The sequence below is a fragment of the Dromiciops gliroides genome, chromosome 4 (assembly GCF_019393635.1).
Source record: "Dromiciops gliroides isolate mDroGli1 chromosome 4, mDroGli1.pri, whole genome shotgun sequence".
In the NCBI taxonomy this organism is placed as follows: domain Eukaryota; kingdom Metazoa; phylum Chordata; class Mammalia; order Microbiotheria; family Microbiotheriidae; genus Dromiciops; species Dromiciops gliroides.
This window is the reverse complement of record NC_057864.1, coordinates 232,301,777-232,326,893: the sequence shown is the minus strand read 5'-3', so window position 1 is coordinate 232,326,893 and position 25,117 is coordinate 232,301,777. Positions and strand designations below refer to the sequence as shown.

General features: G+C 41.7%; 1 protein-coding gene across 1 annotated transcript; it reads right to left on the bottom strand.

The window, feature by feature from the left end:
• Nucleotides 1-792: 792 nt before the first annotated feature.
• On the bottom strand, nucleotides 793-4,467 carry EPO (erythropoietin). Its single transcript, XM_044003337.1, has 5 exons — nucleotides 4,449-4,467; nucleotides 3,525-3,652; nucleotides 2,602-2,688; nucleotides 1,161-1,340; nucleotides 793-948 (listed from the first exon to the last, which is right to left on the bottom strand). Exons 1-5 carry the CDS (start codon nucleotides 4,465-4,467, stop codon nucleotides 793-795), a joined length of 570 nt encoding a protein of 189 aa, XP_043859272.1.
• Nucleotides 4,468-25,117: the final 20,650 nt, after the last annotated feature.

Below are 25,117 nucleotides of genomic sequence, written 5' to 3'. Positions count from 1 at the left end.
AGGTTATTGACCAACAGTGGTTGAGCCTGTGGCCTCAGGACCATTAGGGTCAAGAAGTCAGGCAGGCCGGATGAGGCAGCACGTAGGGCCTGACCCTTGTAACCTCCATGCTTTCCAGGGCTACAGGCCAGGCCAGAATTCAGAGAATGGAAATTAATGCTCAGTTTAAATGCTCAAAATCAAAGGGGAAAACAGAAAAACCAAGACACATTTGGTGTTTTCAATTCTTGGCAGTTAGGTTCTTAAATATAAAAAATAAAGACAAAACCAAAAAAAATTGGACACCAATGAGATCAGGGATACCCCTAACTGGGACCCCATTCTATCTTTGCTGTTCTCCCACCCCTACCATTAAGCCATTAGTCTTTGGCTAATGAGTGAATCAGCCAGGACTGGGGAACAGGTTATTTGCCACCTAAGCTCCTGAATGCTTCTTCCCTGTTGTGCTGCTCCACAACATTCCCCTCCCTCCCCAGCCAAACTTCTATGGTGGCATCACTGTGTCTTCAAGATGGATTAAAGTATTTTCCTCTCATGGCTGAATTCAGAGCTGGATTCTTCCAGTTCATATTCTCTGTCTTGGCATTGTGATAGCCCTGGGACTCAGAGCTGAATATCAGTTCCTCTTGCTCTTCAGGCATCTTCCTTGGCACTGGTGTGTCCATGAGCTAGCTGGTACTGATTGCTTCAGCCCCCTGGAGAGTGCTGGTAGCGGTGATGGCACAGGCAGACCCAAGCAGTATCACTGAGTATTGATGGATGTGACTAGGGTGGAGGTGGGGAAGCAACTAGTCACCTCTCCTCTCTTTGGCAGGCTTCTCTCAAAAACAGCTTGAGCTTTCCCCGTAAGAAATTGGAGTAGATTCGAAAAAGTTTGTCCATGGTCCCAACAGTGAATGTACGAAATGGAACTGCTGTTGGGGCATCTGGAAAAAAGACAGCTTCCTCCTAGCAAAGACAGAGCAAAAGTTTAGTGCATTGCTTGCATGCTAAAAATGAAAATTTTTCTGGGGCAGAATTGGGAGCTTTGGTTGACTCTTAGAAGGTCAACTGGAGGGAAGAAATAAAGACCCAGAGGTAAGCTTTCTAAATTTCATGGTTCCAGTGAAATTTGTTCCCATTTCTCCTGATTCCTGGTGGTTCCACCAAACCGTCCTTACCTGTGCTCCCAGTCCTCGAAGCAGGAATCTGAGACTTCTCAAGCTGCTGACAGCTTTGTCCACGAAGAGTCTCAGAGCTATTGGTGTCTGGGAGGAGTTGGCCAGCAAGGCCTGCCCTTTTAGGACAGCTTCAGAGAGCAGGGTCAGCCCCTGCCAGACCTCCCCTGCCTTCTGCCCTACCTAAAGAAAAATAAGAGAGTCAAATATAATTTAAGGTTATATTCATCTCCTCCATCTGTTGCTTTGGCCTCTTCTCTGCCCTTGCCTTATCTCTACCTCAGTATGCTAGAATCTTTTTTCTTGGCCTCTCTTTTGTCTCTTCTTTCCCTGTCAGCATCTTCATCTTTTCTCTTGCATATATCATGAATTTCTTCCTCTCTACCAGCTCCTTTATATCTGCAACCATTTAAGACCCTTGGCCATCATTCCATATCACTCCTTCCCTTCATGGCTAAACTTCTTGAAAAAGTTGTTTACACAGAGTTCCTTAACTTCCTTACTACCCACTATCTCTTCAATCCCCTGCAATCTGGCTTTTGCTTCCACCACTCTTCTAAAACTGCCCTTTCAAAGGGCACTCACTCACTAATCACCAAATCCAAAGGTCTTTCTTGAGTTCTCATTCTCTTTGACTTCTTAGTTTTAGACCCAGTTGACTTCTACCAGATAATATTTCCTTACTTGGCTTCAGAGATTCAGAGATACCACACTCTTGGTTCTCTTCTTAGGTTTCTTTTCTCTCTCTCTCTCTCTCTCTCTCTCTCTCTCTCTCTCTCTCTCTCTCTCTCTCTCTCTCTCCCATCCCTTCTTCTTCTCTTTTCTCTGATAGCTTCATTAAGTACCACAGGTTCAACTACCACTTCTATGCAGATGTTTCCCCAATCTTTATCTCCAGCCCTGTCTTTTTGGAGCTCCAGATGAACATGCTCAACTCCTTATAGGAAATCTCTACCTTAATGTCCCAGTAGTCTTTCAAACTCAACATATCCAAAATGGAACTTCTTTTTCTCCATACTTTCTCCTTCAGTATTTCTTTCTGCAATACTAAATTTCACACTTCCCATATTTGTAACCTTGGGGTTATCCTTGAGTCCTTATTCTTCTTCATCTCTCCGATCCAATCAGTTACAAAGTCCTGAAAATGCCTCTCACAGTCATTTCTTCTGCTTTCTTCTTACTGCCTCACTTACTATAGTAAGTACAATTCCTCGTGATCACCCCTCCTGGCCTACTACAATAGTCTCTTAATAGTTCTTTCCACCTCCACTCTCCCCTTCCCTGCAAACCCAATCCTTACACTACCAGAATAATCTTTCTTATCTAACAATGCAGGTTGAATGAATGAATCCCTTTTTGTCTCTATCATTGCTCCTTTTACTATGTCTTTAAAAAAACCTGAGGTCATTTCCCCAAGTGAACATGGAAGAAAGCAGAGTCTTACCTCCATCTTCTTCCAGGTATGGAAGTTCACCCTGGTATCAGGGACTGTGATGTTCTCACCCAGGCTGCAATCTTCCATGCAGGCTACCTAAAATACCACAACACCCCGGTGAAATAGGTCAGGGTTTTCAGGTTCTTATGCAGTTTAACAACGGGTCTCTGTCCCATCATAGCATCAGAGATCTGGAAGGAACCTTAGAGGTAATTTAGTCCAACTCCTTGCCCAAAGTCATAGAAATAATAAGGATCAGAGCTGAGAGTCAAACCAGGTCCTGTTTGTCAAACTAAGTCCTTAGTCAAACTAAGCTCCACATGTTTCATTGTACTGAGTTCTCTCCTTCCCTTCCCTGATTCCTCTCTATCTTTTGAAGACTGGAATAATCATCAAGCCAAGTCAGTCGATTATTAGCTGCTCTACTTTTGGAAGAGAATTTGTTCCAGTAGATGTCCAGACAGCTGAAGTGCCCCATAACTGCTCTCTAATTTCTCCATGCCAGGCTTATGATCTGTTTCTCCGACTCGTCATGTTTCTTCTTGAAATTCAGGTACCTTGTAGTAGATTCCTACACTAAGATGGATTCTTTTTCTGACTATTAATTTTCCCCAAAATGCTCTTCACCATGCTCCCTACCTCCTGGTTCCTATTTTTCCTCACATAAGTATAACATAATATATAGTGGCTGTTTACCACTCTACAACCTCCCACCCTCATTCCCATATACCCTCTTCCCTGCTTAATTGCTTCTCAGAAGAAATCTGACCACCAGTTCTAATGGTCTTGCCTGGCCTTGGGTAGGATAGGGAGGATTTCCAGGATTGGTGGGCTAGGAAGTGAACTTTGGGTTTAACAATTCAACAAATATTTATTAAGCAACTACTATTCGAAAGGGCTTGGACTGTGTTTCTCCTGGGGTGGGGCCTTACCGTAGCATTCTGTGCCTCTTTAGCCTCGAGGATGTATCTTTCCAGGATGTGGCTATCACAGAAGGGGGACTGTGGAGAGCCCCACACTCCAAGGTGAAGTACCAGCAGCTGCAGCAGAACAAGGAATTCTGGAGGAGAGGGAAAGCCAAGCTGAATGTGAGATAGAAAGTGGACAAGGGAGGAAGGATGATGGAGACAATCTTAGAGCTGGGAGGGATCATTAAGATCATTTAGTCCAACCTTTCATTTTACAGATGAGAAAACCAAGGCCAAGAACGTTAAGCGAGAGGTTAGAAAGTTAGTATCAGAACTGGGATTTCGTCTCCTGATCCTAGATCCAGTCTTTCCACTACATTAATGCTTCCTTCAATAAGGAATTGCTTTGAGGGAATAATTTAACATCCAATGATATTGCTCCCTAACCCCCAAGTATATGCACACTGCAATCCAAAACTCAGATGGTCTTGTAGCCATATATTTTTCTACTCACACGTCCCACTCCAGTGAACCCTAAGCATTCTGCTCTCTAGCCTGCTTTGGGATACCCTTTCAGCTAGACCCTAGTCCTAACTCTGCTCGGTCTCTTAGAAGCCAGCCACTCCAGCCCTGTGCTTTCTCTAAATTGAAACATCCTGCTCCCTCAGGCTAGAGGGTCACTGCACGTGCCCTCCAGGGGAGATTCTCTTTCCTCTTTATCTGCACGTGGAGTCCTGTCCCATCTGCTCCCCCTCCCCCTTCCGGGGTCCTTGGCAAATCCCTGGTCCTTGAACCCAGTCACCTTCCTGTCAATAGCCCCAGCACTAAATCCTTCCCCAAACAAGGGACCTGAAGCTAAAAGAGAATTGTAACCTGCCCAGCCCATGGGTAACCACCACTAGCCCTGAGTGCCTGCTCCCCTGCTTCTAAGAGGTTGGGAGTACTCACCATGAACCCCCATCTCCATTCCTGTGAGCCACGACACCCTCAGAGACTAGGAGCCTGGCCTGCCCCCATGCAGGGAACCTTCATTTTGAGAGGGTCAGATCCCAACCCCAGCTCTTTAAAGGAGGCGGGTTACTACCCAGAAAGAATATGGATAAGGTTGAAGACTTCTGGGAAGCCAGGGGTTTCAACAGGTGAGCAAGCCCAGAAGGGTGTCTTCCTAAACCTGAGTAGAGGAATTCCCCTCCTCCCCTCTCAAAAAAAAAAAAAAAACCAACCAAAAAAAAAACCCAAAACGCTCCAGGGAGAGCAGAAAGCAGCCGCCTGGGGGCTAGCCCTTGGGACACTGCTGCAGCCTGCAGGCTGGGGGTCGGGGTTGTTATCAGCATGTGTGCGTGCGTGTGTGGGGGTGGGTGGGAGCATGTGTGTGCGTGTGGGGTCGACCGAGGTGGGGGCCAGGCGAGTGATCAGAGCAGAGGGCAGGACTCCTGCGTCTTGGTTTTGGCTATGAGAGAAGAAAGATCTGGCAATGAGGCGTATGGTTGGGACACCAGTGTTCTCAGATCTCATGGCTATATGTCAAGGGAGAGATCTGGTAGTGGGGGATGGACAGGGAGAGAAGGTGGTAAATCTCTGAGCTTCCAGGATTGGAGGATAGCTGAAGGTGAGGCTGGTGGATAAGGGACAATATTTCTGAGAGAAGAATGTGAGCTGAGAAAGGTTGAAGATGCAGACACCTCCTGGGTTCTCAGAGATACCATTCTTTGGGAAAATATTCCTTAACTGGAAAGCAGGACCTGGGTTCCAGTGACAGATTAAATCTGGATGACACCATAGATTTGATTTGTCTTCTTCCTGCAGTTGCACTGTATTTCCAGAGATCATGTCTTCTCTATCTATAATGTCTTCTCTGTCAATAAATATTTCTAGAGAGTGAAAAATATAGGTTTGAAAGAGCCAGATCAGAGCAGGTGACAGATATTGGGCAGGGTAGGAAACTGTCATTGTTAGACCAACCTGAATATTCAGTAACTCAAAAACAGAGACAACTTTATGTGACATTGCCCTCAGCTTCTTCGAGCTCCAGATTTTTCCATCCATAAAATTAATTACCTAGAGAGCCCCAGGATTGTGGAATCAGGGAGCTTTGATAAACATTAAAGGTACAATAATGCCAATTTACAATTGGTGGCTTATTAGGTCTTGGAATACAGTATATGCCTCTGTAGTATATGGAAGAATAACAAGTTGACTGGACTTTGCAAACCTTACAGCATTAATTATATAAATTAAAACACTATATAAATTCAGTCATCATCATCATCATCATAATCTCTTATCTGTGACTAACATTAATTTTTTCATTTCATTTCCCTGGGACTCCATTTCCTGTGTCTGATGGGAATAATAACACTTTCCCTACATAGAACATGGGGTTATTGTAAATAGTAAAGAAAGTTATTATTGCCACACCTCTACTCCCACTCCATGGCATGTTCATTCCTTCAACCAAAATGTATTTAGAGTAAAGAACTATGCTACTTGATTTGGGGAATCCAAAGATAAAAGCTCCTGATAGCTTACAGCCTAGCTTGGGAGAGAGGAAGGATAAAGATAAAGGTAGAGATGGAGGTAGAGGGGGAGATAGAGATAGACTTAGACAGAGATAGGTAGAGATAGAAGTAGAGATAGAGGAAGAGGTAGAGCCAGAGCTAGAGGAAGAGATAGACACAGGGATAGAGATAGAGGTAGAGGTAGACACCTAAAGATATAGATGCAGACATATATGTATATATGTGTGTGGGCACAAACACAAACATAATTCTAATACATCCCAAGACTGTGGGTTATTAGACGCCAAAAAGTAATATAAAAGTAAGGGGAAGAATTTGGTTCCCTTCTTTTGTTTCCCACTGATACTTCCAGACTCTCCTTCCAGAATCACCATCACTCAGCCACCTTTTGTCCTATGACAAGATAGTTCATGCTATCCAAATGTATCCCCAGTTCAGGTTCTGGTGACCATATCCAATAAACTATCAGAACATTCTCCTTCCTTCCACAATGAGTCCAAAGACTCTCTCACATCCTTTTTCTTCTCACCAACCCCTCATATTAGGGGACTTCAACTTACATAATTGATATTTCTTCAAATACTCTTATTTCCCAATTTTTCAACCTACTGTGTTGCTTAAAATCTAATGTGGGTTCTAATCTGCCCACCCCCCAAGTTTTTTGGGGAAACTGGCTAAAATCACTGAAAAATTCAACAAGAATTTAGGCTTTTAAAGGTTTATTAAAACATATATTATAAGTTAGTGAAGAGAGAGAGATTGAGAACATTCCTTATAGCATGGAAATCCTAGCTCAGATCTAATTCGGTATAGCCAGAGAGAAAGAAATCAATTTCTTTTCTTAGCAGCCCACATGAAATCTCTCACCACCACCAAGCCAGTGTTCGAATGACTAAGAGAGCCCCCCCAAGCCCCCTCCCCCCTGCATTCTCCATCTGCCTACACTTGTTTCCCAGACAAAAAGAGGCCAATCCTCAACAGCTTCTCCCAGAAGCCGTTTGTGAAATAGGAAGTAAGGCTGTCCACACACACAGCTCCAGGCTAATTGGCTGGTAGCTTTGATTGACATTACTACAGGTGATTCTATAAACTTCTGGATGCCAAGTCACATGCTTTCTCCTCAGGGCAGAGCTCTGATTCTCACACTACGCAGATCCTATTACAGACTCCTCTCTCTTTGATCTTGCTATCACTCAGGAGTATTCCACTAACATGTTCACAAACTCAAAGGTTAATTTATCTAACCATAAACCTTTATCTATCAGTCCATCATTCTTCCCTATACCTTATGACCCCTAACCCTGTTCTTCATGACCTCCTGTTCTTTATGACTTCCAATTCCTCCACCCCTAGTTCTTCCTCTCCTACACATCTATACTCTCTTCCTTTCTTTATCTTGTCCCCTTGGTAGAACAATTCAACTCTACACTATCCCCTACTATCCTTTGTCCCTTCTTCAGATCACCAATCACATCTTACCAAGTACCAGCCCTAGATTACTCTTACCATCCACATCCATGCCAACTGTGCCCTCACTGCCGCAAAGACCACCTTTCTACTCCTCCCAAATTCCCTATCCCATTCTCCCCAGTGATTATCCCAGAGATTCTCATCTCTACTCAAGACTTCCCCAAGACCCCCTCTACCTGTCCTCAGATGAGGTCTTTGCCTGGTACTCCTCAAAAAAAAATTTGAGGCCATTCAGTGAGAACTCCCTCTTCTTCTCTGCTCTATTTCACATCACTCAGGCATCTTCCCTATCTCCTCCTTCACTTCAGTCTCCCAAAAAGAGGTGGCCCTTCTCCTTGCCAAGGTCAACCTCTCTTGCATATACCTTTGATTGCAACCTTTCTCCAGCAGATGGATCCCATCCCCACTCTTTCTTTTATCTTTAGCCTCTCCCTAGTCACTGATCCTGCCATTCTTCCTTCAAACATGCCCCCCTCTCCCCCATCCTTAAATACTACTCAATTGATCCTATTATCCCCAATACTATCAATCTATCTATCCATCCAGCCATCTATTTATCTACCTATCTACTGTATCTGTCTTTCAATCACCCCCCCACCCCGTTAAACTCCTTAAAAAAAGTCCACATTAGATGCTTCCATTTCCTTTCTTCTTTAAGCTTCCTTCCCCTCTCTCTTCTCTTCCCCCCCCCCCCCCATCTCTCTCTCCCTCTCTCTTTCTCTCCACTCCTCTTCCCTTTCTTCACAATCTGGCTTCAAACTTTATCATGGGAATGGATCTGCTCTCTTTAAAGTTACCAATGATCTGAAATCCAGTGGCCTTTGTTTCAGTCTTCATCTTTATGCACCTCTTTTCAGCATTCGACAATTACTAATTGTATTCTCATCCTGATTAGTCTTTCCTCTCTGGGTTTTCTTGACACTGCTCTCCTGATTTTCCTCCTACTATCCCCTTTTCTAGTACTTCATCCATGTCACATCTGCTAACCATGGGTGTTCACCAATACTCTTTCCTGGGCCCTCTTCATTTTTTGATCTACTCTTGAGGATTTCATCAGCTCACTTGGGTTCAATAATTATCTCTTTGCAGATGATTTCTAGACTTACAGATCTGGTCCTTTTCTCTCTTGAGCTACATTTCCCTATCACCAAATTACTTCTGAGTATCTCAATATCTCTTCTGAGTATTTTGGATATCTCTTAAGACATTTCAAACTCAACATGTCCAAAACATGTTTTCCCCTAAACTCTCCCCTCTTCTGAACTTCCCTATTACTAATAAGGGTACCACTGTCCTCCCAGTCACCCAACTTATTGACAAAGCTTGTAGTTCTGCTTTCATCACAACTCTCATATATGACCCCTCATCAATCTTACATAGACAATTGCAATAGCCTAATTCATCTTCCCTCCTCAAGTTTCTCCCTGCTCTAATCTATCCTTCCCTCAGCTAAAGTGATTTTTCTAAATTGTAGGTGACCATGTCACCCTCCTACTCAAACTCCAGTGGTTCCATATTATCTACAGAATCAAATATAAAGGTCTTTGTCTGGCATCTAAAACTCCTTCCTACGTTTTCTGCCTTCTTACATTGTCCTCCCCTCAACACATTCTATAATCCAACTACATTGGCCTATTTGCTATTCCTAGTGCAGTACGCTCCACCTCCCATCTCTATGTCTGGAATACTTGCTGTCCCCCATGCCTGGAATGATCTCTCTTCTCATCTCCTCTGCCTTTTAACTTCCTTGGCTTCCTTCAAGACTCCATTTTGTAAGATGAAAGCATCCTGGTCCTCACCAGCTAGAGGAAGAAGCGGAAGCAAAGTTGTGGGAGAGAGAAAGTGGTATGTAATTGAATGGTGCTTGAGGAGCAATAAGTAAACTAATTTAGATGGATTGAAGGATTTATATAGGGAAAAAGTAGGACACAAGACTGGAAATGAAGGCTGGAACAATCAGGTCATCTATCCTAAGTATCTTGCCATTTGCCTTGCCACATTGACCCTTCTACCCACTGGGAAAAGCACCCTCTAAACTGGACCTCCAGTGACCATCCCACCTCCACCATCCCCAGTGTATGAACACACTGGGCTTTTCACTAGGCTCTGCCTTGGGGTTGAACCAGCCTGATTGTCCAGTGAGTGTGAACTCACCGAACTTACTATATCTAGCTGGCCCTAGACTATTCTTTATAAACCATCCAGACATTTTGCCATCTGCTCTTCCACCACAGGAATCAAACCTACTCCACACCCCACCCCCAGATCCTCCTGTTGCCCTTTGCTCAGTAATGAAATGAATGCTACCATTGCTTCTGAAAAGGAAATAATTATAGCAATATTAATATAGCATTTATTATGTGCCAGACATACTTTACCTTTATGATTTCATTTGATCCTCACAACAAACCTGGGAGATTGTCATTCAGTTGTTTTAGTCATGTCTCACTCTTTGTGACCCATATGGAGTTATCTTGACAAAAATACTGTAGTGATTTGCTATTTCCTTCTCCAACTCTTTTTACAGATGAGAAACTGAGGCAAACAGAGTTAAGTGACAATTACTAATTGTATTGCCCAAGGTCACACAGATAGTGTCTGAGGTCAGATTTGAACTCAGGAAGATGAGTGTTCCTGACTCCAGGTCCAGCACTGAGCCACCTAGCTGCCCAACCTGGGGGGTGGGGTGGGGTGTGCTATTATTATCCCCATTTTACAATGAGGAAACTAAAAAAATAGGAGCTAAGTTAATTGCTTAGGGTCAGATGGATAGGATTTGTCTAAGGCTAGGTTTGAACTCAAGTATTCCTGATTCCAGGCCTGGTAATTTATCCACTGTGCCACCTAGCTACCCCATGATAATTAATTGTATTATGACTCTACTCATCATCCTTGTGAATCCCCAGACTAAAACTCTGCTTCCTGGCTACCACTCTTTTATATATGTAGTCTCACTCAATTAGAATGTAAGCTTCTTATTGCAATGATCCAAGACAACTCTGAAGGTCTTATGAAAAATACAATCCATCTACGGAGAGGGAACTGATGGTGTCTGAATACAGATTGAAGCATAATTTTTTTGTTGGTTCCTTTATCTGAAGTTGTGTTTTTGTCTGTTTTCTTTCACAACCTAGCTAACGTGGAAATGTTTTGCATGACTGCTCATGTACAGCTTGTATTGAATTGCTTGAGTTCTTGGTCGTTGGGAAGAAGGGGAAGAAGAGAATTTGGAACACAAAGTTTTAAAAAAATGATGTCAAAATTTGTATTTTACATGTAATTTGGGAAAATAAAATTCTAAATATTGAAAAAAGGAGTGTTAAGCTTCTTTTTTAAAAATATGGGGGGCAGCTAGGTGGTATAGTGGATAAAGCACCGGCCCTGGATTCAGGAGTACCCGAGTTCAAATCCAGCCTCAGACACTTGACACTTACTAGCTGTGTGATCCTGGGCAAATCACTTAACCCCCAATGCCCTGCAAAAAAAAAAGCTTCTTGAAGGCAAGAACTGTCACTCTTGTCTTTGTAATTCCAGCACTTAGCACTGTGCCAGGCACTTAAATGCTTTTCCATTCACTCATTTATTTGAATTGAAGAAGGTTGAGGAGTTTGGACTTTATTCAGTAGACAGTGGGAAGTTATTGAGGGTTTTGAAGGGGCAGTGTAGACTTTATCCTGGTATTAAAGTCAGGAGAACCCTAAATATAAATCCCTCCCTATTATCGACTAGTTGTACAACCCTACACAAAATATTGAATATATATCCTTATACAGAGAAGTTATAAAAACACTCATACTATCTATTTCACAAGTCATTATGTCAGTCATGATGATGATGATAACTATTGATCTGAGCCTGTACCTTGGAAAATTAATCTTCCAGTTCTAACTATATACAGAATAATTTTAGGAGAGAGGCTGGCTATCAATTCAGCGGAGAACAATCTAGACTGAAAGCTGAAAATGGGTCAGGAGTGTAATAAAGTAGGCCCTCATAAGGAAGGCCACATCTAGAATTAGCTGCCACATGTTTGGAGGGATAATGACAACTTCAAGGTTGTACAGGAAAGTGACTAGGATAGTGAAGAGTCCTGATACCATTTGAGGATTAACATACCTTCGAAGGAAGTGGGAAGTATTTATATAGTACTACCATGTGCAAAGTACTTTTTAACAAATATCTCATTTGATTCTCACAACAACCCTGGAAGGTAGGTCCTATCATAATCCCGAGGGTAACTGAGGCAAACAGAGGTTAAGAGACTTGCCCAAGGTCACATAGCTAGTATGTGTCTGGGGTCAAATTTCAACTCGGGACCAATGCTTGATTCAACTGTACCACCACCAGCTCCCTCTTAATGTGATGGTGATTGTTAAGTATTTCAAGAGTAGTTCTGTGGAATATGGATTAGACCTGTCCAGTTCAATTCCAGGACATATCAATCAATTTAGTCTCCATGTAAGGAAAAAACTTTTTAACAATGAGAACATGCCTCAGGGGAATGGCATAGGGAGAGGATTTTTGCTCAGGTAAGGGTTGGTTTGGGGAGTCCCTTGGCCCAATAAGATTATAAATTCTGTATCTAGAAGTGAAGAGATTGTAGTAGGCTACTGTAATAATCTAGTTGAGATAACAAGAATCCAAATTAGGGAAGTGAGAGTGGGAATGAAAAGGAGGGGGGGGGATTCTATAGAACTAATTGCCAGCTTTTGCTTCAATTTAAATGTCCTTGACAGCCCCCTGGGATAGCAAAAGGGTCATATGACATGCTGGTCATAACTTTTTCCTCATTAGAACTGGGTGACCAAACTGAGGCCGAATTGAGAAAGAACTTCAGCAAAGAGAACTCAAGTATCCTAATCTCTTTCTCTCAGCCCCTAAATTACCCTTAGGTCATCCCCTAAAGAAGCATCACAACCCTAGCTTTTGCCATGGAGTTAAAAGACCTGAAGTTCAATACTAGCCCTCCGTTTACTGGCTGTGAGAGTGGGGACAAGTTATTCAACCTCTCTGAACCACAGTTTCCTCACCTGTAAAACAGGTACCTCACTGGACTGTGGTGAGGAAAGTACCTTGTAAACTATGTGTGTATGTGTGTGTTACATTCTGTATAAAGCACATATATAACACAATGTGACATACAGATAGGATATGTACACACATCTACATATCTAACATATTGTGCTCATATATTATGTATCTATGTGCACATACATGTTTATGTATGTTTATACATACAGTTACGCATATACATGTGTATGTAGCCAACATTTAAGGTTGCCTCACATTGCATGAGTTATCTCATTTCATCCTCACAACAACCCTGGGGAGGAAGTATTACTACAATTATTTTACAGATGAGTAAACTGAGGCTCAGCAAGGGCAAGTGCACCCAGGGGTACAGTTAGAAAGTGTCCAAGGTGGGATTTGAAATCAGGTCTCCCAGCTCCAAGTCCAGCACTCTGTTTACCATGCTTTTCATTTACAACAAATACACATTGCCACCACTACACCTCTTGAAGCCAGGTATCTCATTCTGGGGCCCGGCTTTTCTCTTTTAACCTCCTCTCTCAGAACCTTGGCATTATGTTTCCTGGTCCCATCATCCCTTTTTAACCTTTGTTGTATCTTTCATTCCCCTCTGAGATCCCAATCATTCTCCACCTTGGTCCCTATCTTCTCCAAGTTTCCAATTATTGAAAATCCCCAGATTTTACTCCCTTCCCATAACCTAGGCAATTCATAATCACTACCCCTACCCCCACCCCAGCCTTAATACATGTACATCTTTCTCTTTGCACACACGTCCACACACGTCCACACTGGATCCCTGCTCTTCTGTCCCCTGAGGGAAGTGGCTCTGCTCTCTCTGTTCTCTGTCTGCGTCACTAGGCTGCCCTGCCCTGACCAGGGAGAAAGAGGCCAGGGACAGCTGGTGGGATAACCAAGAGTGAGGGGGAGGATAAATGATCAGGGAAGGACACAGACTTAGAACAAGAGAAAAGAAGAGTTTTTCAAAGTTGTCCTCTGCCCTTGCAACAACTTGCCAAAACCCATAGCATCTCTATTAAAACAATGATTATAATTCATATTTCTATAGAACTTTAAGGTTAGCAAAGCACTCTCTACAAAGCAAACCTGAGGGCAAGGCATGAGGGCATTCCAAGGGAAATATGGTCAGCTTCCCCAAGACAGTCAGGGACTCTTTTTCTCTTTGCTCTAATCTAGAGAGAGATAGAACTCTGTTGCTTTTCATGTGGTTTTAGGGAGGATAGAGATTCCTGAAGTCTGAGGGACAGGGGGAGGTTATGTGTATCTCATTTCCCCATCTCATCTCATCCCCTCCCTAGACTTGCCCCATCCTCACAAAGTTGTAGCAACTTGGCTAAGCAAGTCCTTGGTTGGTTATGGAACATAGCTAAGACCTGAAGGTGCTATTTCCTGTTCTGCTTGTTGATGTTATTGTTTGTTCTTAGTTCTCAAAGAGGACCATGACAGATGTCATGACTTGCAATGAATTTGATTTAAGTGCAAGGTCACCAACCTCATTCTCTCCTTTAGAGCACTCCTGGGCGCAGTGGCAAGATATACATCAGGATGGCTCTCCAGTCCAGAGATGGTTCCAGATGTTTGAGGCACTTGGGGTTAAGTGACTTGCCCAGGGTCACACAGCTAAATGTCAAGTGTCTGAGACCAGACTTGAACTCACGTCCTTCTGACTTCAGGGTCAGTGCTCTATCCATTGTGCCACACAGCTGCCTCTTCCTGTCCCTCTTAACCCTAATTTGATGGGAAGGTCAACTAAAGTACAGATAATAAAGTAGAAAACCCAAATTATGTGACTTTTTTTTTTTTTGCTGCTGCCACTTTTCCTTCTATCTTAAAGAGCCTTTGATAGCCTTCTCCCTTGTCACACTATAGTTTCTCAAAGAGTGATACTGAAACACAGAGGAGAATGAAAACCCTATATTTGGGGTACAGTGTTCCAAAACTCATGGGGACACCAAGGGCCTTTGGGTAGTCAGTCATCTTTCACTTCCTGAAGAGACTGTGAAAGGCTATGGAGCAATATCTGAGAATGAGCACTTGGGAAGAGATAAAGGGATGGGGGTGGAATTCATTTTTCCATAATTTTCTCCTGGCAACCAGAAGAGACAGAAAATCCAAGGAGAAGCAAATTTATAGCTCTTCTGAGCCATCCAAAATCTCCCCAGGCAGCACGACTACACAGTGACTTAAAGAGGGAGACTCCCCAGTATATCCCTCCTCTTTGCTTCACAACAAGGATTCTCAGACTGGAGAGTTCAGCCAGAGGCTGAGAAAGCCTGCCTCTGCTAGGGATTGGAGGAGGGGATTCCTGAACTTCAAAGACACTGGGAAAAGGGCAAGAGAGTTCTAGAAATAGAGTCCCCTCCTAGATAAATGAAACTATAGGGAATACAATTAGACAATTAGGGAAATTGAGGCAGGAATGTTTTTCTTTGGGTTTTCATCATAAACTAGAGGCACTGGAAATAGAATCAAGCACCTGATTCTCCACAGGCAATATGCAGTGTTCAGGGAGCACCTCTGGAGTGAGGGCTTGCTGAGCCCTTTTCAGGGCTGCTCATCCACCTTTGCTGTCCACTTGTCCTTCATCTCTCACCAGCTACAGCTACCTGGAGCTGTAGCATGCACAGCTGCCTCACCTTGTCTCACTAGAAGGACTAAACCAAGTTGAGGGAAACCAACAGACCTCAAACCCATCAGTGAATTAGGGGGATGTCTACTCCAAGCACATGAAGACTTCTCCCAGCTAAATGGGTCAAGGAGAACAATTGGTTCCAGTGGCTATGAAGGCAGCTGAAGCAGGTGCTGTGGAGCACTTAGAGCTTGGTCAGACATCGAAGATGCCAAGGTCAAGTGTCTTTTTTTTGTTTGTTTGTTTGTTTTGCAGGGCAATGAGGGTTAAGTGACTTGCCCAGGGTCACACAGCTAGTAAGTGTCAAGTGTCTGAGGCCGGATTTGAACTCAGGTCCTCCTGAATCCAGGGCCGGTGCTTTACCACTGTGCCATCTAGCTGCCCTAAGGTCAAGTGTCTTGTCCCTGGACTTTGATGACTCTGGGAAAGAGTAAGGTTGACAATTTTGTGCAACTCTGCCTCACTTAAATTCAATTTACAGACAAGTCAAGACATCACCCTGTGATAATTGGTGCTCTGAAAACAAAGAATGAACAATAACATATTTTCCCCTTTCTGTCCTTTGTCCCTTCCTCTCAAAAACTGGGCACCAAACCCTGGAATACCAGTTTTCAGTCTCACTCCAGGTCTATTCCTTGTAATTTTTTTTTTTTTTTTTGCGGGGCAATTGGGGTTAAGCAACTTGCCCAGGGTCACACAGCTAGTAAGTGTCAAGTGACTGAGGCTGGACTTGAACTCAGGTCCTCCTGAATCCAAGGCCAGTGCTTTATCCACTGCGCCACCTAGCTGCCCCTTATTCCTTATTAAAAGATAAGGATACAACTTTGGCATAAACCTGCCTCTCTTCTTTTGCTAAATGGCTTTGTTTCTCTTTTTTATTCTTTATTACCAAGCATGGTTCTCTTGGTATGGAAAGGAAATGATATATTCAGAAATGAAGATAATATCAAAACAAGGTACCTAACAGGTACTTAATATTTATTGAAGTCAATCAGTTAAACAAACACTGATTAAGCACTTGCTAGGTGCAAGACCTAGAAGGAACAAAAACAAACTGAAAACCAGTCCTTTCCCTCAAAGAGTTTACCTTCTACTGGATGGGGGATAGAATGTTTACACAACATTAATGAATTATAGCTAGCATTTATATAGCACTTTAAGGTTTGCAAAATGCTGTACACTCTCTCATTTGATTCTTACAAGAACCCAGTGAGGCAGATGCAATTAGTATTCCCATTTTACATATGTGGAAATTGAGGCTGAGGCTGAGGCAGATTAAGTGACTTGGCCAGAATCACACAGCTAATGTCTGAGAAGGGATTTGAACTTGGTTCTTCCTGACTTTCAGTCCATTGTTCTTATCTTCTGTGTCACACACACAAGATAATTTTAATAAAGAGAGAATATGAAATGGGTGGTAGCATCTCAGCTGAGCCTTAAAAAAGGAGTGGAGGTGAAGAGCACTATACAAAGTCATGGAGGTTAGAGATAGAATGCTGAGTTCAGGGAACAGCAAATAGAACAGTTTAGCTGAAATATAATGCAGCTGGATGGTGAAGTGAATAGAAAGCCTGGAGTCAGGAAGACATCTCCCTGAGTTCAAATCAGGCCTCAGACTGTTACTAACTTTATGACCCTGGCCAAGTCACTTAACCCTGTTTGCCCAGTTTCCTCATTTGTGTAAGGGTTAAAATTCTAGCTATACTGTCTAAAATATCTAATGAGTGGTTGCCAATAAATTATAAGCTTTAGCAAGAGTTAGACTTTTAAGCATTTATTAAGGAGAATAAGAATTTGGTGAAGAGAAAGAGAAAGGCCTAGATTTATCTATCTATTAAAGGGAGAGAGCATTCCTAGCTCTGTTCTCCGCCAGAGTCCACAGGAAAGAGCGCGAGTCAGAGCGCCAGGCTCCCCCTTCTTCCTCCCACAAGCAAACGTCACTTCCTGATGCCAAAGAAAAGACACATGGTCTTGCCCTCAGAGACCTTCACCTCATGGTGGAGCTTTTCTACAGTAAGTCTCCAGCAGGTGGCATCATTCCAATCGTTACATTTGTAAAATAAGCTGCAGAAGGAAATGGCAAACCACTCCAGTATCTTTGCCAAGAAAACCCCAAATGGGGTCACAAAGAGTCAGACATGACTGAACAACAACGAATTTCCACATTTTCTCCCCTGTTAAAATGCAGATTCCCTGAGGGCAAGGGCCATATTTTTACCTATCTTTGAATCCCCAGTGCTTAGCACAGTGCCTGCACATAGTAGGTTTTTAATCAGTATTTGTTGACTAGCTGACCATGAAGGGTCATTATGTGAAATAAGTCTAGAAACATAAGGCTAGAGATAGACTTGTGAAGGGCTTTTAATGCCCTTACCCCAAAGGCAATATGGAGCCCTAGAAGCTTTTAAAGCAAGGCTTTAGAAAGATTATTTTGCCAGCTGTATGGAGCATGGATTTGGACAGGGGAGGGTCTGGAAACAGGAATACCAGTTAGGAGGTTATTGTAATAGTCCAGGCAAGAAGTGGTGAAAGCCTAAATTAAGGTGACAGCCTTGCGAGTGGAGACAAGATGAAAGATTTGAGAATCATGGAAGAAGAATGAAGAAGGCCAGCTACTGTGTGTGTGTGTGTGTGTGAGAGAGAGAGAGAGAGAGAGAAAGAGAGAGAGAGCGAGCAAGCGCACAAAGCATAGGTGACAGAGGTTACAATTCTGGGTGATAAGAATGATGGTAGTGCTGCTCTGGAAAGAAACAGAGAGGTCAGGAGGAAGGTGGACTTAGTGGGGGATGGGGGGAGTGTGAAATGAATTGTTAAGTTTGAAAGACCAAGAAGTTAGGCCAGGAGAGATGGCTAGGAGACAACTGATGTGTGGGATTGAATGTTGGGAGCAAGATACATTGTGGGGTGTCATTGACACAGATGATACTTGAACCCCTTGAATTGAATCTAGGCTCTTTCCCTCACAGCTGTTTGTACAAGTCACTCACTGAGAAAAGATCATCAGAACAGCAGCATATGGATAATATTCTTTCTTGGAGCACTCTCCCTTAGCAAGAACTGAATGGGCTCCAGTGAAAGGTGTGCTGAGGGGTACCTTGATTGAAACTCTGAAAGTCACATCATCTCAGGTCAGTTTCAGCATTAATTATTCCTGGTCCTGGATGACAGGTTTTATCTGGGGTTTCTGTAGGGTTTTGTAGCACTTATTAGGTAGGCCCAGGATGATCCAGGAGGTCCAGGATCCAAAACAGAGCTATGTACATCTGTCCTGGAAAAGATTTGAACCTAGAAAGGATCTCAATTACCTTCTTTTATTGCTTTTCTCAAATGCCCTCACTCTGAATTGCTTTGGACCTTCCAGTAACCCAGGATAAGAGTTGACACTAGGGATGTGAAGAGAGCTTCCTTGGTTCATATCTACTCTATTACCGCCTGATAGATTCAATCTGGTGTGCTTTCCAAAGACAAAGGAGACCAGTTATCCTGGGCACCACATTTGGTCTTAATATTCTTGAACTCTCATAAACTCTCATCTCATCCAGTGCAAATCAGAAATCAGCCAGTAACTGCTTCCCTTTTGTAGTGTTCATTACACCATCATTGTTATGATTCATTTCATAGTTTCTGGCTTGTAGTTTCAGGTCCTTGAAAACTAGAATTAGGTAAGTGGAATTGAATGATATTATACAACACCAAGATATAATAAAGCTAGAAAAAAATAGAAGACAGGGGGGCAGCTAGGTGGCGCAGTAGATAAAGCACCAGCCCTGGATTCAAATCCAGCCTCAGACACTTGACACTAGCTGTGTGACCCTGGGCAAGTCACTTAACCCTCATTGCCCCGCAAACAAAAAGAAGAAGAAGAAGAAGAAGAAGAAGAAGAAGAAGAAGAAGAAGAAGAAGAAGAAGAAGAAGAAGAAAAAAGAAAAAATAGAAGAGAATCTGAGACATCTCATTAGAAAAACAATTGATATAGAGAACAGATCAAAGAGAAACAATGTAAGAATTGTTGGTCTACCTAGAAGTTATGATCAAAAAAAGAATCTGGATACAATATTATAAGAAATTATTAAGCAAAATTGCCCTGAAATTCTAGAACAAGTAGAAATAGAAAAAAAAATCCACTGATCACCACCTGAAAGAGATCTTAGGAAGAAAACTTGCAGGAATGTCAGGAGGAGAGGGAATGGAGGGAGGGAGAAAAATTTGGAACTCAAAATCTTACAAAAATGTATGTTGAAAACTATCTTTACATTTAATTGGAAAAAAATACTATTAAAATACTACTACTTGGTCTCTAAAATGTTTATAATAGCTCTCTTGTGGTGGCAAAGAACCAGAAATTGAAGGGATGCCCATCAATAGGGAAATGGCTGAACAAATTGTGGTATATAATTGTAATAGAATACTACTGTACTATCAGAAATGATGAGCTCAATGACTTTAGAAAAACATGGAAAGACTTGCACAAAATAATGAAAAGTGAAATAAGCAGAACCAAGAGAACATTGTATACAATAACAGCAATATTTTTTTAAGAACAACTTTGAGTGAGTAAATTATTTTGTCTATTATAAATACCCAAGTTAACTATAAAGGACATATGAAGAAAGATGATATCTGCATGAGAGAAAAAACTGATAAATAGAAGTATAGATAGTTTTACACATACATATGTATATGTATGTGTGTATATATATATATATATGTATGTAATGGTAGCCATGGGGTGGAGGAAAAAATGTAAAAATTTAAATGATAATTTTCATTGTATATTTGAAAGGAATAGCAAGTTGTACATAATAGATTTGCAGTTTCATGTACAATCATATTTTTATTATACTGCATTATGAAAATGCTTTCTTCCATAAATTAAAAATTAAATTTAAAAATTAAGAAAAATAAATAAATGTTAAATCAAAAACAAAAGTTCACTTGCCCTCCCATATAGAATCCATATCCCAAGGAATTAGCTATAAATACTTCCAGAAGACCTTTGATCCTCACTTAAGAAATTAACCTCAAGTCATCCTTTTGGCACCAGCCAAGCAATTTAGAGGCAGACTTCCTTATAAAGACACATTCATATTAGAGCAGCTACTAAACCATCACCCCAAATTGGATGCAGATTTGGAGGTCCATAGCAACCCCATCACATATACAGCTTATGCTGTAAAGAATAAAGTCTATTGTTCTTATAATAAATCTCTTTTGGACACTTAAGTGCAAATGTTGGGGTATTATTCTTTACATTTCTCCTCAGCTCTGCATTGTCTCCCTCAAAGTCCATGCTTTCTGGCCGGCCAGGATAGAAGTTGGGTTCCTTCCTCTCTACCACCAGTCAATTCCAACCAAGGGATCCCAAGACCTCCAAATTCTCAAGCTCACAAAATTGCCACCAAGACTAGACATGTCCATCTTGGGGTCACTGTTCAGTCAGGATAGGATACACAAAGTAGAAAAATGGCAGCCAGAGCAGAGTGTCTACTCTAGTTGCTATAGTTTACAGACAGGAAAAGAAAATTGAGGGTCACACCTTTTTAAAAGATTTGTGCATCACTGGTTCTTCCTGATTAGTACCCAATAAAAGGATTGCTTTGTTATTCCTAAAAAACCCTGGGTCTGGTGCTGAGTCAGACAAATGGCCAGCTGGAAGCAGCCAGGGCCTTCATTATTCCCAAAGCACTGTAGCACTGAACTAGCACATGTGGTCAGCTGGAAGCAGCCAGGGCTTCCATGTCCATGTCCTATTATGTACAGCAGCATCATACACTTTCTTCAGAGAAGAATGTCATGTGTGTGTAGATTTGCCAGTTGAACACAAAAGGTCCATTTTACTATGTAACCATCATTGTTGTCATTGTTGTTTGTTCTTAGTTTTCAAAAAGGACCATGACATCGAGAGGTGATGTCATGACTTGCAGTGAATTGGATTTAAGTGAGGTAGGTCTGTGCAAAGTCACAAGTCTCACTCTCTCCTCCAGAGCCATCTGGGTCTAGTGGCAGGATATACATTAGAATGACTGGAGATGGAAGTGACTTGCCCAGGGTCACACAGTTAATAAGTGCCAAGTGTCTGAGGTTAGATTTGAACTCAGGTCCTCTTAACTCCAGGGCCAGTGCTCTATCCACTTTACCACCTAGCTGCCTCTACTACACTAAACAAAAATGTTGTCCTTTCCTTTTAAAGGTATCCCATACCATACCCAGAGCCTCTGACAATCACTCTACAGAATTACCCTGTAAACTATCATTTTTCTTACCTGGAAGAACACCAGCCAAAATATGCTCAAAGAGGGTTAAATTAGCAGTTGAAGAATACTAGCATTTTAAAAAATAAGAAATGTCCATAAGAAACCAAGGTTTCATGATTGTACTGGGCAGGTTAAAAACTATAGGTTTATGGTATGTTCAATGCTTATCTCATACATTTATTCTACTGTTACTAGGCATGCAACTATAGAATATTCACTTAGGCCAATGGAGGAATTCATCTAAATAATCCATAGATGGTTGTAATGGGAATTTATACTTTCTGACAAGCCTCAAACGCAAGACCTGAGCCCATCTTTACCTGTGGTCCCTGGATGAGGTAACGATTGGAATGACGCCACCTGCTGGAGACTTACTGTAGAAGAGTTCCGCCCATGAAACGAAGGTCTTTGAGGACAAGACCAGGAGTCTTTTCTTTGGCGTCAGGAAGTGACGCGGACTAGTGGGAGGAGGAAGGAAGAGACTGGCGCTCGCTCTCGCGGTCTTTCCTGAGGACTCTGGTGGAGAGCGGAGCTAGAAATGTGCTCTCCCTTTAATAGATAGGAATCTAGACCTTTTTCTCTCTCTTTACCAAATTCTTATTCTCCTTAATAAATGCTTAAAAGTCTAACTCTTGCTAAAGCTTATAATTTATTGGCGACCACTCATTAGATATTTTAGACAGTTTAGCTAGAATTTTAACCCTTAACAATGACTGGCATCAACAGCAGTCACATCAGACTGGCTCCAAGGACCATCTCATCTACACATCTTATTTTTTAGCTTATTTCATCTAAGGCTGCTCTAGATAGGCTATAGCCTGCACAACAACCATATTTAGTTAAAACGAGAAGAGCTATTTCTTGAGTGGCTCAGACCAAAGACAAACAGTTAAAAGTTTTGGAGATGAAGCTTCAATATCCTGTTCACCTTCCTCCACAAAATTAAATATAAACCACATTTCCTACCAGCAAATTCCTTCTGGACTTCTTTGCACCTCTCCATCATGCCTTTGTTCCCCAGGAAACATCACTGGGAAATTCCATTCATACAAGATGAAATTTGGCTGGTGCATCTCATCAGTATCCTCTGACTGGAGGACAGGGCCATGGGCTCCAGGGCCCATATTGTAAGGAGGAAGCTCAGAACAATTGTTCTCCCCATTTCCTACCAGCTCCATTGCTTTTTGGACTTCTTTGGAATTTCCCATCATCCCCCTCACACTTAATATCTTCTTTACCCCCACCTCCCCATCAAATTGTAAGCTCCTTGAAGGCAGGGACTTTGTTTTTATTTGTATCTCCAGCACTTAGCACAGTGCTTGGTGCATAATAGGTACTTAATGAACGTTTATTATCTATTACCTGGACAGCTAAGTGGTATAGTGGCAGTTAGGAAGATGTGAGTTCAAATCCTGCCTCATATTCATTATATGACACTGGGCAAGGCAAGTCACTTAAAGTCTTTGTGCCTCAGTTTTTTTATTCATAAAATGAGATCAGACTTGATGCCATCTGAGGTTTCTTCCAGCTCTGAATTTATAATCCTATTAGCAAAGTGGTACACTGAAATGTCTTTTTTTGCCTTCACTTTCTGCCTCTCAGTAGCTTTTATCCATTTCTAATTGAAGATCATCTATCTTTCCCATTCACTGTTGCCTTAACAGGTCTCTGCATCATTGTCCTGTTTGGCATTTAAAACCCTTCCCACCCCCAAACTGGTGTTCCAGAATGGTGTTTGCAGGATGCCTACCGTATATTTCAGAAAACATATGACATAATAAAGAGGTTCATTCTAACTAGTCCTTCTTTCTAGCCTAGAATTCCAGAGGGGTCAGCTAGGTGGTGCAGTGGATAAAACATCAGCCCTGGATTCATTAGGACCTGAGTTCAAATCCAGCCTCAGACACTTAACACTTACTAGTTGTGTGACCCTAGGCAAGTCACTTGACCCTCACTGCCCCACAAAATAATAACAACAACAACAATAATAATAAAAGAATTCCAGAAACCTGATCTTCTTAAATAAGTAGAATGCTATTTCACATGCCTCAGCAATTAAGGCTGATTATTAACAAGCTGTTAAACAAACCCCATGATATGCATTTGGAAAAAAATTTTAAGTTCTGTTTCAAAAAAGTAAACTTGAAAATATTTTTAAAATAAATAACTAATAAATTAAGTTTTTATTAATATTTTGTATGAATATTGCAAATATTGACATTGACACTTTCACTCAGTCTAAGTCAGACAGTTACATGTCACATACCGTATGTGAAGTATCCTGAGGAATTATGGAAATTCTCCAAAATGAATAGATTAGATAAAGCATTTATTACATACTTACTATGTTCCAGGAACTGTGCTAAGTGCTGAGGATATGCCAGGAAGTCACTGCCCTCAAAGAGTTTATATTCTCAAGGAGAAAGACAACAACACATCAAGGGGAGCTGGAAAGGGAGGGGCTACATATGGAGTGGCATGACTGAAGGCATCCAGGAGTACATTGGAGGCCTGGACTCAACAAGATAGGGCCAAGGCTAGTCTAGCTAAGCCCAGGGAGGTTTTGGAGCAGATTCCAAGTTTTTCATGAGAATGGAGTACAGGTGATTTTGGGAGGAATGACTAGAGGTGTCAGATGAGGCAGTGACAGTGGAGTCTTTATTCATTCCTTCACTTTCAGCATAGTGCAACCTCTTCAACACATTCAACAACCTATCACAAAATATTAAGCCAGGATTTTAAAAAATCAATCATGTGGATAGAGCCCTGGAGTCAGGAGGACCTGAGTTCAAATCCGGCCTCAGACACTTAACACTTACTAGCTGTGTGACCCTGGACAAGTCACTTAACCCCAATTGCCTCACTTAAAAAAAAAAAAGTAGACAAGAATCTGTTATAAAAATTAAAAACTGACTCTCCTATTTGGGACAGCTAGGTGGCGCAGTGGATAAAGCACCAGCCCTGGATTCAGGAGGACCTGAGTTCAAATCCGGCATCAGACACTTAACACTAGCTGTGTGACCCTGGGCAAGTCACTTAACCCCAACTGCCCTACCAAAAAAAAAAAAATCAATCACACTTCTCACTAAAAAAAAAAAAAAGGATTTTTGGTGCAATGAAAAAAAATTTTTCAACTTAAAATTTTTAAAATTATCATCCTTAACTTTTATTTTGTATGTTTATAATGTACAAAATATTAGTGCAGAATATAATTTATAAATATATACATATTGGAAGAGGATACTAAATGTGTTTATTGATAGAAATCTATGATCACTAAAAGTTACAAGACCACTGTACTAGAAGTTTCCTTCCAAACTGACATTCAATGTAACATTCGGGGGTCTGGCCAGTTTTAATTGTACTAACAGCATCCCAAAGATGTCAAACACATGATCTGGATTCCCAAGTATACCAGGAAACAGGTTAAAATGTAACTGAGAAATATTTAACAAAAATAAAAATAAAAGATAATGTTAATACGTGGTTTTCTAAGTCAATATACAGCCCATAGGGATCCTTTTGTATGATTCTATGCTCTGTATTTCTATGAGTTTGACACCATTGATCTAGCCCACATTTCTTGTCACAAGAATAGCATGGGATTTTGCCAAATACTTTGTTAAAATCTATGTAAATTATCTATGGTTCCCCCTGATATACTAATCTAATAACACTCTCAAAAGAAGAAAT

Bases quoted from the DNA above. Each gene is read 5' to 3' on its own strand.
- EPO (XM_044003337.1), bottom strand. The intron at 1,341-2,601 runs GTAAGACTCTGC...ATTTTTCTTTAG, and splicing joins ATACCTGGAAGAAGATGGAG to GTAGGGCAGAAGGCAGGGGA. The intron at 949-1,160 runs GTAAGGACGGTT...TGTCTTTGCTAG, and splicing joins TTCGAGGACTGGGAGCACAG to GAGGAAGCTGTCTTTTTTCC.